This window comes from Oryctolagus cuniculus, chromosome 12 (assembly GCF_964237555.1).
Source record: "Oryctolagus cuniculus chromosome 12, mOryCun1.1, whole genome shotgun sequence".
Classification (NCBI taxonomy): Eukaryota; Metazoa; Chordata; class Mammalia; order Lagomorpha; family Leporidae; genus Oryctolagus; species Oryctolagus cuniculus.
The window spans coordinates 44,035,901-44,050,286 of record NC_091443.1 but is presented as its reverse complement, the minus strand read 5'-3'; the positions used below and the strand labels follow the sequence as shown (position 1 = coordinate 44,050,286).

Below are 14,386 nucleotides of genomic sequence, written 5' to 3'. Positions count from 1 at the left end.
AGTGAAAAATACTGTTTTGAGTACTCGTTATAGCATTAAATCACAATGTACAGCACATTAAGGACAGAGATCCTACATGAGGAGTAAGTGCACAGTGACTCCTGTTGTTGACTTTACAAATTGACACTCCTGTTTATGGCATCAGTAATCTCCCTATGCTCCAGTCATGAGTTTCCAAGGCTATGGAAGCCTTTTGAGTTCACCAACTCTTATCTTATTTAGACAAGGTCACAGTCAAAAGTGGAAGTTCTCTCCTCCCTTCAGAGAAAGGTACCTCCTTCTTTGAAGACCTCCTAACACTAACTTCTAAGAGCATCTTGTTTCAGGTAAAAAATCAGATACGAAATATTTGGACAGAATACTTTTTAGAAGTGGGCCTTTGGCCTGGTGGGTAAGATACCACTTGGGACTCTTGCATCCCATACCAGAGTGTCTGAATTATTTTTTAAAATTTATTTACTTGCAAAGCAGAATTATAGACAGTGAGAGGGAGAGACAGAGAGAAAAGTCTTCCTTCTACTGGTTCACTTCCCAAATGGACACCACAGCCGGAGCTATGCCATCCGAAGCCAGGAGCCAGGTGTTTCCAGTCTCCCACATGGGTGCAGGTGCCCAAAGACTTGGTCCATCTTCTCTGCTTTCCCAGGCCATAGCAGAGAGCTGGATTGGAAGTGAAGAGCCAGGACCCAAACTAGTGCCCATATGGGATGCCAGTGCCGCAGGTGGAAGATCAACCTACTGCCCCATAACAGAGTGTCTGAATTTGAGTTCTGGCTATGCTCCCTATTAATGAGCACTCTAGGGGACAGCTTAAGTAGTTGGTTTTCTGCCAACCACATGGGAGAGCTGGAACGAGTTCCCAGCCTGCTTCAGTCCTGGTCCAACCTTGGCTGTAGTGGGTAGTTGTGGGGGATGGTATGGAGGATAAACCAGTGGCTGCAAGATTTGTCTATCTCTCTGGCTGTCAAAAAGATAAAAGTAAACAAAAGTTTAAACAATTAAAGAAGACTTCAGGGGCAGACAATTGGCACAGTGGTTAAATCAGCCATATCCCAGATGTGAGTGCCTGAGTTTGAGTGCTGGCTCCATTTCTGATTCCGGCATACTGCTAAAATGTAATGTGTCCTGTTGGAGGCAGTGGTGATGGCTCAAGTAGTTGGATCACTGCCACCCATGTGGGATACCTGAATGGAGTTCTAGGTTACTGGCCTAGCCCCAGCTACTGCGGGCATCTGAGAAGTGAATTTGAATGAGAAGTCAATCTGGGTGAAAAATCTCTGTCTCTCAGCCTGTGGGGTGTGAGTTGTGGTACAGCAAGTTAAGCTGCCACTTGGGATGCCCAAATCCCCTATCAGAGTGCCAGTTTGAGTCCTAGCTAGTCTACTTATAATCCAGCTTCCTGCAAAAGCATCCTGGGAGGCAGAAGACGATGGCCCCAGCCACCTACATGGGAAACCCCAAATGCCCTGGCTACTGGAGGCATATGAGGAGTGAACTGGCAGATAATATTTCCCCCTTCCTCTGCCTTTCCAATAGATGAAAATAAAAAAAAATTTTTTTAAGTTTCCTGTATTTAAAACAAAAAGATGTGATGATGAACCCACACAGTAATAAGAGTCAATGTATAATGATAGTGCTATGAGTTAGGACAAAAGATAAAAATTAAGAAATGTAAAATCCAAAACTTGTAACTTTTCTCCCCAAGTAATAGTCTTTAAAATTCTAGAGCTCCCTTAAGATTCTCCTGTGAGCACTCCCTTCATTGTATTTCCCCATTCTGCTGACTGTAAATTTGGTTTGAGCTTTGGACAGAGACTGCCTGGATTAATATTCTGGCTCACCCTACTTATTGTGCAAATTTAAGTGAGTTACTTAATTTTTTTCTGCCAAAATTTCCTCATCTATAAATGAAGATAATCACAGTATCTAACAGTATTTATTTATTATACAAAAAAATTGGACAGTCACTAAAAACATCCATAACTGGGAAAACATAAATTATTTGCCAATATACCCTTAAGATACCTCACTAACTCAACAGTATACAACACAGCATCTCCTCCTTATACAGCTATTAAGACAATGTTATTTCAGACACATATATGAACTAAGCTATTAAAAATGAGTTGATGGTAACTGCAAACTAAGTTTTTTCATACCTAAGAACAATACCATATCTAAAAGAAACAACACATATATACCCTTTATGAAAAATTCACAGATATACAAGACATGGTATATCATCTGTAAATGAATCAAAGTTGCTTTATAAGGCATTAGATGAACTGGGAAGTGAAGCAAACAAGTTTAAAAAAAGGAGTTTACATTTAAACAATAATGCATTAAGTGCAGAATTTATATTAGTGCAGAATAGTGAATATATTTACATAATTAAGAAAATCATAAATGGTGAAGGGAATGATAAAAAAACAAGAAGCATTGAAACTGCAAGATAAAATTTAATACACCACTTAAATTGTTGTCGAAACTCATTTTCTACAGAAAAAAAAAAAAAGAATCACACCTTGGAGAAATGGTTACTAAGGTAAAAGCAGGTTGGGACATCTTGTGATGCCCCAAACAAATATATTCTCAGAGAACACTAGATTTATGATAAAAGGACACATGAACCAACTTGAAGGAATTCTCTCTGATTAAATATGAGACAATTTGAGTATCAAAAGAAATGATGAGGGGCCGGCATGGTGGTGCAGCAGGTTAAGTCGCCACCTGCGACACTGGCATCCCATGTGGGGTACGGTTCATGTACAAGATGCTCCACTTCCAATCCAGCTTTCTGCTAATGGACTGGGAAAAGCAGCAAAAGATGGCCCAAGACCTTGGGCTCCTGACACCACGTGGGAGACCTGGACAAAGCTTCTGGCTCCTGGCTTCAGCCTGGCCCAGCCTCAGTCATTGCATCCATTTGGGAAGTAAACTAGAAGATGGAAAACCTCTCCCTTTTAATCTCTATCTCTCACTCTCTCTAACTTAACCTTTCAAATAAATAATTTTTTAAAGATTTATTTATTTATATGAAAGAGGTACATAAAGAGAGGCAGAGAGAGACAGACAGCAAGAGAGAGGTCTTCCATCCGATAGTTCACTACCCAATTGGCAGCAATGGCTGGAGCTGTGCTGATCTAAAGCCAGGAGCCAGGAGCCTCTTCCGGGTCTCCCATGAGGGCACAGGGGCCCAAGGAGTTGGGCCATCTTCTACTGCTTTCCTAGGCCATAGCAGAGAGCTGAATCGGAAGTGGAGCAGCCGGGACTGGAACCGGCATCCCATATGGCACCCACTTCAGGCCAGGGTGTTAACCTGCTGCACCACAGTGCTGGCCCCAATAATGAGTCTTTAAAAAAAAAAAAAAAAAAAAAAAAAAGAATAAATCTTCAAAAAAGAAATAATGACTGCAATACCATATCAAATTCCATGAGATCATAATGATACTTATGAAACAAAAATCTCAACTGATATCCTTTCAATGTTGCTTGGGATATTAACATATTCTAAAAATTGACAATAAAGGGAAAGACTAATACCTAAGAAAATGAATAAAGCCCAATAAAACATAATAATTAAACATTAAAAATTTTAATAACTTTTTTACTCATTTTGATTATGAATATACAATAAAATAAGATGTGCAAATCTAGGGGCCGGCACCGTGGCTCACTTGGTTAATTCTCCGCCTGCGGCACCGGCATCCCATATGGGTGCCGGGTTCTAGTTCCGGTTGCTTCTCTTCCAGTCCAGCTCTCTGTTGTGGCCTGGGAGGGAAGTACAGGATGGCCCAAGTGCTTGGGCCCCTGCACCCACGTGGGAGACGAGGAGGAAGCACCTGGCTCCTGGCTTTGGATCGGCGTAGCTCTGGCTGTGGAGGCCATTTGGGGGGTGAACCAACAGCAGGAAGACTTTTCTCTCTGAATCTTTCTCTCAATGTCTAACTCTGTCAAATTAAAAAAAAAAAAAAAAAAAAAGATGTGCAAATCTCTTTTTCAAAGAAGAAAGGCCTCTGGGGTCAGATCCATGGCGCACTAGGTTAATACTATGCCTGCGGTGCTAGCATCCCACATGGGCACCAGTTCTAGTCCCTGCTGCTCCTCTTCCAGTCCAGTTCTCTGCTGTGGCCTGGGAAAGCAGCAGAAGATGGCCCAAGTGCTTGGGCCCCTGCACCCGTGTGGGAGACCCGGAAGAAGCTCCTGGCTCTTGGCTTCGGATCGGCGCAGCTCCATCCTTTGTGGCATTTGGGGAGTGAACCAACAGAAGGAAGACCTTTCTCTCTGTCTCTCTCTCACTGTCTGTAACTCTGTCAAATAAATAAATAAAATCTTAAAAAAAAAAAAAAAGAAAGGTCTCTTGTAAACTTCTCCTAATGGAATTACCTTCTTTTAAAAGCTTGTTTATCAGAATACTTCATTATGAAGTAGTCGATTTACCTTTTAATTTACCAAAAATATCAATATGGCAGACACAAAGAAAAAAGGCAAAAACACTTGATGACATTATTCCTGCATTGTGAAATCATGCTTTATGGTACATGCTATGTAAAGGGCCAGTATATAAATAATCATGACCATAAAACAAATATTAATTTAAAAAAATACAATTTAAAAAAGCCCCATTCTGTTCAATGTAGAACTTCACTAGGTGTTCCCAATCCTCAAAGCACATAACTGGATTCATAGGCCATTTATTATGGAACAGCTTTTTTTTTTTTCCACTGAAAATGGATGGGAATTATTTTGGGAAAAGCCAGAATTATTTTAAGGCTAAAAAGATAACAAAACTGGCTTCAGCCTACTTAGAGCTTAAGAATTACCTGGAAGAGAAATTTAAAACAAAAATGAGATACCCAAAAACATTTTGCAGTGAAGTAAAGAAATGGCTTAAGATAACTAACAGAAGAAAAATAGGTGCTATTTAAATTCTGTTACATATGAAAAATTAGTTCCATCAAATTTTGTAACAGCATTCTTTCATTCAGAAAACACAAAACATGTAGTGGTTATGTGGATCCTCTGCAAGACTATTACCTAATGTCATCAGAGCAGCAATCAACAACCATCCAGCTTGTGTGCGCTGAGCTGAAAGGCGACTATTTTGAGCAGCAGAACACAGCAAATCCTCTGCTAATGTCATAATCATCTATTTGTGTATAGAAGAACAAGGTGAAGAAAAACCTCATCAGTTTATAAGTCACTGGACAAATTATAGCAACTATCAACAATCCCTTGAAAACCTATATCAAATAAAAAAAATGAAGGACTGTCATTCATAAGGACTACCTGGTAAGACAATGTCACATGGGAAGTTACTAAAAATTAAGTTTTCAAGGTTAAATACTGGTCTATTAGGTGGGACACAGCAACCTTACAGTTTATTTTAGAGTATATGTGACAATATATTCCTCTTGAATCAAACAAGTCTATGAAACAGGCAGTGCTCATAATAACAGAGGAAAAACTAGGTATTTCAGATTTATGGATAAGGAATGTTTATATAGTACAAAGGCCAGAAAGCATGTGATAACTCTAAGAGAATATCTATCACCAATCATTTCTGCAAAAGTAGCAAGTATTATGAGTTGACACATAAATTTCCTAAAGTGGAAGGATAGTATATTTTAAAACAACCAACTAATAGATTACTTGAGACCTAGAATTTTTAAAATTTATTTTTATTTTTTAAATTGAATATTCAAGAGGCAAAAATAGAGAGAAAGAAACAAATAAACAGTTTCAATCAGCTGGTTCACTCCCAAAATGCCCAAATTATCCAGGGTTGGGCCAGAGCTATGTGAGGAGCGAAGAACTCAATCCAAGTCTCCCATTTAAGTGACTGGGGCTCAACTATGTGAGCCATCATTGGCTGGCTCTCAGGGTCTGCACTACAAGGAAGCTGGAATTGGGAGCTGGAGCTAGGAATCAATCAGGTACTCTAATATGGGATACAGGTATCTTCCAGTGTCTTAACCACTAGCCAAATGCCTGTCCCACTACTAGTACATTAATATTTACTAGTATTAATTTAGGACTAACTAGACTAAGGGTAAAACAAACCATTCTAGTCAAAACAGCAAAAAACAGATATTCTCTTAGAACAGAATTTCAAGTATAATATGGAGTTGGGACTCTTGACTGAATTAATGAGATCTGTAGATATTAAGCTTAAATATATGCAATGACAAATTTTTTGCTTAGTAAGATATGATGTGTTAAGAATGTAACTAAAGGGGCCGGTATTGTGGCACAGCGGGTTAACGCCCTGTCTTGAAGCACCGGCATCCCATGTGGGCGCCAGTTCTAGTCCTGACTGTTCCACTTCCAGTCCAGCTCTCTGCTATGGCCTGGGAAAGCAGTGGAAGATGGCCCAAGTCCTTGGGCCCCTGCACCCACGTGGGAGATCCAGAAGAAGCTCCAGGCTCCTGGCTTCTGATCAGCACAGCTCTAGCCCTTGTGGCCATCTGGGGAGTGAACCATCAGATGGAAGACTTCTCTCTCTCTATCTCTCCTCTCTTTGTGTAATTCTGACTTTCAAATAAATAAATAAACCTTTTTTAAAAAAAGAATGTAACTAAAATAATAAATTTAAATAAATTTATAGCATCCCCCAAGTTGTCAACAACCTTATTCCAGTGGCATTGGCAATATCCAAAATATTTTTATGCATTTTGAAGTTATGGAACGATCTTTGGCATAGCACAAACAGTGAAGGAAATACTATAGAACTCAATAATGACATGGGAGTGACAATGAGAAGAAAAGGAAAGATAATCATTTATTCTCTTAAAATACTATTATGTGTCTAAGGGCATAGGTTTTAAGCGAATTCAGTGTCAAACAATATCCTCTTAGAAGCTGTAATTCTTAGCTATTAAAAATGAAATAAGGGGCCAGCACTGTGGCGCAGTAAGCTAAGCCTCCACCTGTGTGCTGGCATCCCACAGCGCCAGTTCAAGTCCCAACTGCACCTCTTCCAATCCAGCTCTCTGTTTATGGCCTGGGAAATCAGTGGCAGATGCCCCAAGTCCTTGGGCCCCTGCACCCACATGGGTAACCCAGAAGAAGCTCCTGGCTCCTGCCTTAGGATCAGCCAAGCTCCGGCTGTTGCAGCCATTTGGGGAGTGAACCAGCAGATGGAAGACTTTTCTGTCTCTCCCTCTCAACCATCTGTAACTCTGCCTCAATAAATAAACTGCCTAAATAAACAAACTCTTTAAAAAAAAAAAAAGATTCCACTTTAAAGTGGAATATATTTATTTAAAAAATGAAATAAAACTCTACCAGTGTGCTTGGTTTTGTGTATTTCATCAAATTTTTATCTTTAGAGCACTTCAAAATTTTCTGTACTTTAAAGCTGTTTACTCTCGGGGCTGGCGCTGTGACACAGTGGGTTAAAGCCGCTGCCTGTAGTGCCAGCATCCCATATGGGTGCCGGTTCAAGTCCCGGCTGCTCCACTTCTGATCCAGCTCTCTGCAATGGCCTGGGAAAGCAGCAGAAGATGGCCCGAGTCCTTGAGCCCCTATACCCATATGGGAGACCAGGAAGAAGTTCCTGGCTCCTGGATTCGGAGAGAAACAGTTCTGGCCATCGTGGTCATCTGGGGAGTGACCCAGCGGATAGAAGACCTCTCTCTCTGCCTCTGCCTCTCTGTGATTCTTTCAAATACATAAATAAATCGTAAAAAAACAAAACAAAACAAACTATTTACTTTCTTTGTTCTGTTATTTATCTGGTTTTTCTCCCCTCCTAAGATTATTTATTTATTTGAAATGCAGAGTTACAGAGAAGGACAAAGATTTTTCTATCCACTGTTCACTCCCGAAATGACCACAATGACCAAGGCTGAGCTGGGCCAAAGCCAGGAGCCAGAAGCTTCTTCCAGGTCTCCCACGTGGGTACAGGGGCTCAAGGACTTGGGCCACCTTCCTCTGCTTTCCCAGGTGCATTAGCAGGGAGCTGGATTAGAAATGAAATAGCCGGAAATTGAATGGGTGCTTATATGAAATGCCAGCGCTGTAGGCTGTGGCTTTAACCTGAGCGCCACAGGGCCGCCCCCATTTATCTGTTTAATTTAAAGTACTACAATCAAAAGCAAAAGATTTACTCAGAAAATTGCATTTTTTTAATAGCACTGCCATTTTGGGGGATATTTTTGAATATTATAAACTCATGAGGTTTTATATAATAATAAGTGTGTTTCAATCCACTTTAGTTATGTACAAATTATTCCAACCTTGGTCAGTGGGAGCCCCTTCAGCTATCTCCTTTTAACTCTTTGATGGGCTTCTTACTTTTAGGCACAATATATCCCAGGTTTTTACTGTGCGTTTCCTGCCCCACACCTGAAACCAGTCCCTCTTCCACAGAGCCCGCTATTCCTGGCTGAAAATCACATATAACAGACATTACTGGGTGTGCCCTGCAACTGGGTTATCATTGCGTCTAGGTGTTTTTTTTTGTTTTTGTTTTTTTTTTTTTGGACAGAATAAAAATATAAGCATTTTCAACAGGGAAAATTTTGAGTTCATATTGACAATATCAGTTCAAATTTAATGTATAGAGCTTTCACTTGGCTTCCTTGATTCTACTACTATATGTAGTCCTTTTTTTTTCTTATTTGGAAAATGCTGGCTCTTAAGAATATTTACATCATTATTTATTCTGAATTACTATAGGTAAACTAACTTCAAAGTAATAGTACCAATAAAACCACTGATCACCAAATTATTAAATGAAATTTAACATTTCTTTCACAGCTTAATTTGTCCTTTATAATAGAATTTTAAATGCACTATACAGCAGGGCTAGACAGCAAAATAAAGCCTTCAGGAATAAATTCTGTTACTTCTCAGAGATACTTCTAACTCAAAGTGCAGAAAATATTCCTTTATTAAAGTGTGTATAAGACATTTTTCACACATTTTTAGTAAGCTATCCTTTTACTTTCCACAGCAATTATGTTGACAATATTTAACACTTAAGGAACAGTACTACTCATTACTCAGAAATGTGTCCTGCATGTCTTTGACTGGATAACTTACAAGACTATGACTTTTTAGGAAACATCTGAAACATCAGTATCACGTACAGGGAATGAAATGATTACCTTGCCCTTTCCATGAGGAATTCCTAACGGACAATGTTTCACAGCTCCCAACAAAGCTGCCACAGCAAAACTAAAGCCAGTCACCGCTTCAGGTGAAGACTTGAGTACAGTGAGCCGCTCCAGGCAACGATCTAAGAGAGGTGTTAGGTAGGACGGTAATGCCACAGCAATGCAGTGCAAACACCAAGCTGCTGCTAGCCGAACAGAAATGCTAGGATGAAGAATAACCGAAATGACACTGTCAAGAAGGCCTGGAAGGACAGAATAGACAAATGATGACTTAAGTACACAGACACAACTCAGCCACAAAATATTCAAAAGAATGAACAGTCACATGTATATAAAACATTACGTTATCTAAAATTTTTACTGATTTATTTGAAAGAGCAAGCTCCTATGACTGGTTTACTTCCCAAAAGCCAGACCAGGCCTGGGACCAATGCCAGGAGCTGGGAACTCAATCCAGGTCATCCACACGGGTGGCAGGAACCTAATCACTTCAGCCATCACCACTGCCTCCCAGAATCTGCATTAGCAGGAAACTGGAGTGAGGATGTGGAGCTGGGCACTAACCACATGCTCTCTGATATGGGAAATGGGAACCATAGCCAGTGACTTAACTAACTGGACAAATGCCTGCTGCAAATGTATTATTTTTATTAGAAGCCAAGTCAGAATCAATAACAGTAAGTGATAAGAATAAATAACTTTTTTTAAACTTTTATTTAGTAAATATAAATTTCCAAAGTACAGTTTATGGATTGCAATGGCTTCCCCCTCCCACAACTTCCCTCCCACTCACACCTGTCCCATCTCCCACTCTCCTTCCCATTCCATTCACATCAATATTCATTTTCAATTATCTTTATATACAGAAGATCGATTTAGTATATATTAAGTAAAGATTTCATCAGTTTGCACCCACACAGAAACATGAAGTGTAAAATACTGTTTCAGTACTAGTTATAGCATTACTTCACATCGGACAACACATTAAGGACAGAGATCCCACATGAGGAGTAAGTACACAGTGACTCTTGTTGTTGACTTAACAATTTGACACTCTTGTTTATGGCATCAGTAATCTCCCTAGGCTCTAGTCATGAGTTGCCAAGGCTATGGAAGCCTTTTGAGTTTGTCGACTTCGATCCTATTCAGACAGGGTCATAGGCAAAGTGGAAGTTCTCTCCTCCCTTCAGAGAAAGGTACCTCCTTCTTTGATGGCCCCGTTCTTTCTACTGGGATCTCACTCGCAGAGATCTTTCATTTAGGTCTTCTTCTTCTTTTTTTTTTTTTCTTTTTTGCCAAAGTGTCTTGGCTTTCCATGCCTAAAATACTCTCAAGGGCTCTTCAGCCAGATCCGAATGTCTTAAGGGCTGATTTGGAGGCCAGAGTGCTGTTTAGGACATCTGCCATTCTATGAGTCTGCTGTGTATCCCGCTTCCCATGTTGGATCGTTCTCTCCCTTTTTTATTCTATCAGTTAGTATTAGCAGACATTAGTCTTGTTTGTGTGATCCCTTTGACTCTTAGACCTATCAGTGTGATCAATTGTGAACTGAAACTGATCACTTGGACTAGTGAGATGGCATTGGTACATGCCACCTTGATGGGATTGTATTGGAATACCCTGGAACGTTTCTAACTCCACCATTCGGCGCAAGTTCGATTGAACATGTCCCAAATTGTACATCTCCTCCCTTTCTTATTCCCACTCTTATATTTAACAGGGATCACTTTTCAGTTAAATTTAAACACCTAAGAATAATTGTGTGTTAATTACAGAGTTCAACCAATAGTACTAGAACAAAAAAGGAATAAAGTACCAAATTGTACATCAACAGTCAGGACAAGGGCTGATCAAGACACTGTTTCTCATAGTGTCCATTTCACTTCAACAGGTTTCCCCTTTGGTGCTCAGTTGTCGCCAATCAGGGACAACATATGATATTTGTCCCTTTGGGACTGGCTTAATTCACTCAGCATAATGTTTTCCAGATTCCTCCATTTTGTTGCAAATGACTAACCCAAATGCCCATCAACAGTAGACTGGATAAAGAAATTATGGGGGCCAGCGCCACGGCTCAATAGGCTAATCCTCCACCTTGTGGTGCCGGCACACCAGGTTCTAGTCCCAGTCGGGGCGCCGGATTCTGTCACGGTTACCCCTCTTCCAGGCCAGCCCTCTGCTATGGCCCGGGAGTGCAGTGGAGGATGGCCCAAGTCCTTGGGACCTGCACCTGCATGGGAGACCAGGAGAAGCACCTGGCTCCTGGCTTCGGATCAGCGCGGTGCGCCGGCCGCAGCGCGCCGGCCATGGCGGCCATTGGAGGGTGAACCAACGGCAAAAAGGAAGACCTTTCTCTCTGTCTCTTTCTCTCTCATTGTCCACTCTGCCTGTCAAAAATTAAAAAAAAAAGAAAAGAAAAGAAAAGAAAAGAAAAGAAAAGAAAAGAAAAGAAAAGAAAAGAAAAGAAAAGAAAAGAAAAGAAATTATGGGACATGTAATCTATAGAATACTATACAGCAGTCAAAAACAATGAAATCCGGTCATTTGCAATAAATAACTTTTTTAACCTAAGAATTACTTCTAATACTTGTATTACTTCATAAAAACCAGGTTAAAATAGGTCAGTATACCAAAAAATATTTTATTTCCTCAAGAAGCCAATGTCCTTCCTTTTTTAAAAAAAAAAAAAGATTTTATTTACTTATTGAAAAGGCAGATGTAAGAGAGCTAGAGAGAGAGAAGAGATTGTTCATCCACTGATTGACTCCCCAAATGGCCACAATGATCAGGGATGGGTCAGGCCAAAGTCAGGAGCCAGTAGTCTCTTCTGGGTCTCCTACATGGGTGGCAGAGCCATCTTCCACTGCACTCCCAGGCACATGAGCATGGAGCTGGGTTGGAAGTGGAACAGCCGGGACTTGAACCAGATCCCTTATGGGAAGCCGGAGCCACAAGCAGTGGCTTAATCTGCTAAACCACAGCCTGACCTCAATATTCTGCCTTTTTGTCTTGAGGTAATTACTAATTTGGTACTAGGAATTAAAAAAATTATCAATCAGTAACAAAGGCATCTTAAAACATGTGTCATACTTTGCCCCATCCTTTTAAAGTTTTTAATCTAATTCATTTACTACATAACTGATACACTTCAACCTACCAAATTACTCTTATCTGAGAACAAAATAGCATTATCAAGGTTTTAGTGGGTCCTCAGTGGGCTACTTACCAATTATGAAGACAGTGCAGTACAGCCACTAGTGAAAAAAATATTTATACCTGCTAATATTCAACATACGCCTTCATCTAAAAACATGAATTTCTGGGCAGCTGTTCAGCACAGGAGTTAAGACATTGCTTGAGATGCTCACAACCCATATGAGAGTGCCTGGCTTTGAGCTCAGCTCTAATTTAAGCCTCCTGCTAATGTGCACCCTGCAGAACAGCAAATGATAGCTGAAGTAGTTAAATCCCTGCCCTCAATGTGGGAGAGCTGAACTGAGTTTCAAGCTACTGGCTTTGGCCTGGCACAGTCCTAGCTATCTACGTGTCTGGGGAGTGAACCAGCTGTTGGAAAATCTCTCTCTCTTTCTCTCTGTATTTTTGCCTTAAAAGTATAAATATATAAAAAGAAAAACCATGTACATTTCATGCCAAACTGCTACCTAAACAGTGTAGGTCCCAGATTTAAATAGCTTATAATCACAAAAATAATGTAAAGCTCCCAGGCAGCAGGAAATGTGAAAAGGCCATTTAAAAAAAAAGACTGAAATGAAGTACTGAAGAGTCAGTCACTAGAGACCATATATTGTATAATTCCATTTACATGAAATGTCCATAATCAGTAACCCATAAGACAAAGATTAGTGCTTGTCAGGGGCTGTAAAATGGGGAAGTGGCAGTGACAGTTAACGGTAGATGATGAAACATTATGAATTAGACACTGGTGGTGGGTGTTCAACGCTGCAAATATACTAAAACCACTGAACTGCAAAGATGAACTTTCTTGTGAATTTTGTCTTAATAAAGATGTTATAAGAAGTGATAAAACTGGGACCAGCACTGTGGCATAGTGGATAAAGCCACTGCTTGCAGTGCCAGCATACCATATGGGCGCTGTTTCGAGACCCAGCTGCTCCACTTCCAATCCAGCTCTCTGCTGTGGCCTGGGAAAGCAGCAGAAGATGGCCTAAGTCCTTGGGCCCCTGCACCCATGTGGGAGACCCGGAGGAAGCTCCTGGCTCCTGGCTTTGATGGGCACAGTTCTGGCTGTTGCAGCCAACTAGGGAGTGAACCAGTGGATGGAAGACCTCTTTCTCTCTCTGCCTCTCCTTCTCTCTGTGTAACTCTTTCAAATAAATAAATAAATCTTTAAAAAAAAGTGATAAAATAATTTAAATAATCAAAATTATTCAAATATGTACAAATTTTTAATTATCTTGATTATAAACTTTTCATGAAATATCTCTAATAAATATAAAGTAGAATCTATAATGGATGAGTTATACCAAGGAGATTTCCTTCCCTGGGAAGACTCTATCTAGAATACAAGTGAAAACAAAGCATTCAGGGGCTGGCACCGTGGCACAATGGGTTAATCCTCTGCCTGTGACACTGGCATCCCATATGGGTGCCAGTTCTAGTCCCAGCTGCTTGTCTTCCAATCCAGCTCTCTGCTATGGCCTGGGAAAGCAGCAGAAGATGGCCCAAGTGCTTGGGCCTCTGCACCCACATGGGAAACCCGGAAGAAGCTCCTGGCTCCTGGTTTCAGATTGGCTCAGCTCCAGCTGTTGCAGCCATTTGGGGAGTGAACCAACGGATGGAAGACCTTTCTCTCTGTCTCTCCCTCACTCCACCTCTCAAATAAATAAATAAAATAAAATAAAAGCATTCAGTTTAGTCACAAACAAGAGATGTACCTGCACTTGAATCCTGTAGCAAAGGTGCAGCGGTGGTGCCAAGACTGTGTATGAGATTCCCAAGTTCTTGTAAAGCACATACTAGCATATGCTGGCTAGCTGCTACGTCTGCAGAACCAAGCCGGGTTTCCAAATTACCATCACTCATTACTGCATCTAATAGAAATGCAAGAATTAATTATGTATCACTATTTTATGAAAATACACCATAGGGAATGGGTGTTAGAAGCAGAAAGGTATAGAGGCAAAAATTAACAGAGCTACTTAATCTGTATGAAACCCTTGAGGCAATAACTGAAATGCTTAAATAGGGATGCACAAATACAGAAAAAATTCAACAAATATAAC

The 14,386-nt window shown here is 40.4% G+C and overlaps 1 protein-coding gene across 14 annotated transcripts in view; it reads right to left on the bottom strand.

The window, feature by feature from the left end:
- Nucleotides 1-14,386, bottom strand: part of HEATR5A (HEAT repeat containing 5A) — a 146,165-nt gene that overhangs the window by 81,288 nt on the left and 50,491 nt on the right. For all 14 annotated transcript variants that reach the window (XM_051822144.2, XM_051822146.2, XM_070053795.1 and 11 more), the window contains 3 exons: nt 14,039-14,194; nt 9,114-9,364; nt 5,038-5,149 (listed from right to left, as the gene is read on the bottom strand). In XM_051822144.2, coding sequence (XP_051678104.1) covers nt 5,038-5,149; nt 9,114-9,364; nt 14,039-14,194 — 519 coding nt within the window. The remainder of the gene's footprint in view (nt 1-5,037; nt 5,150-9,113; nt 9,365-14,038; nt 14,195-14,386) is intronic.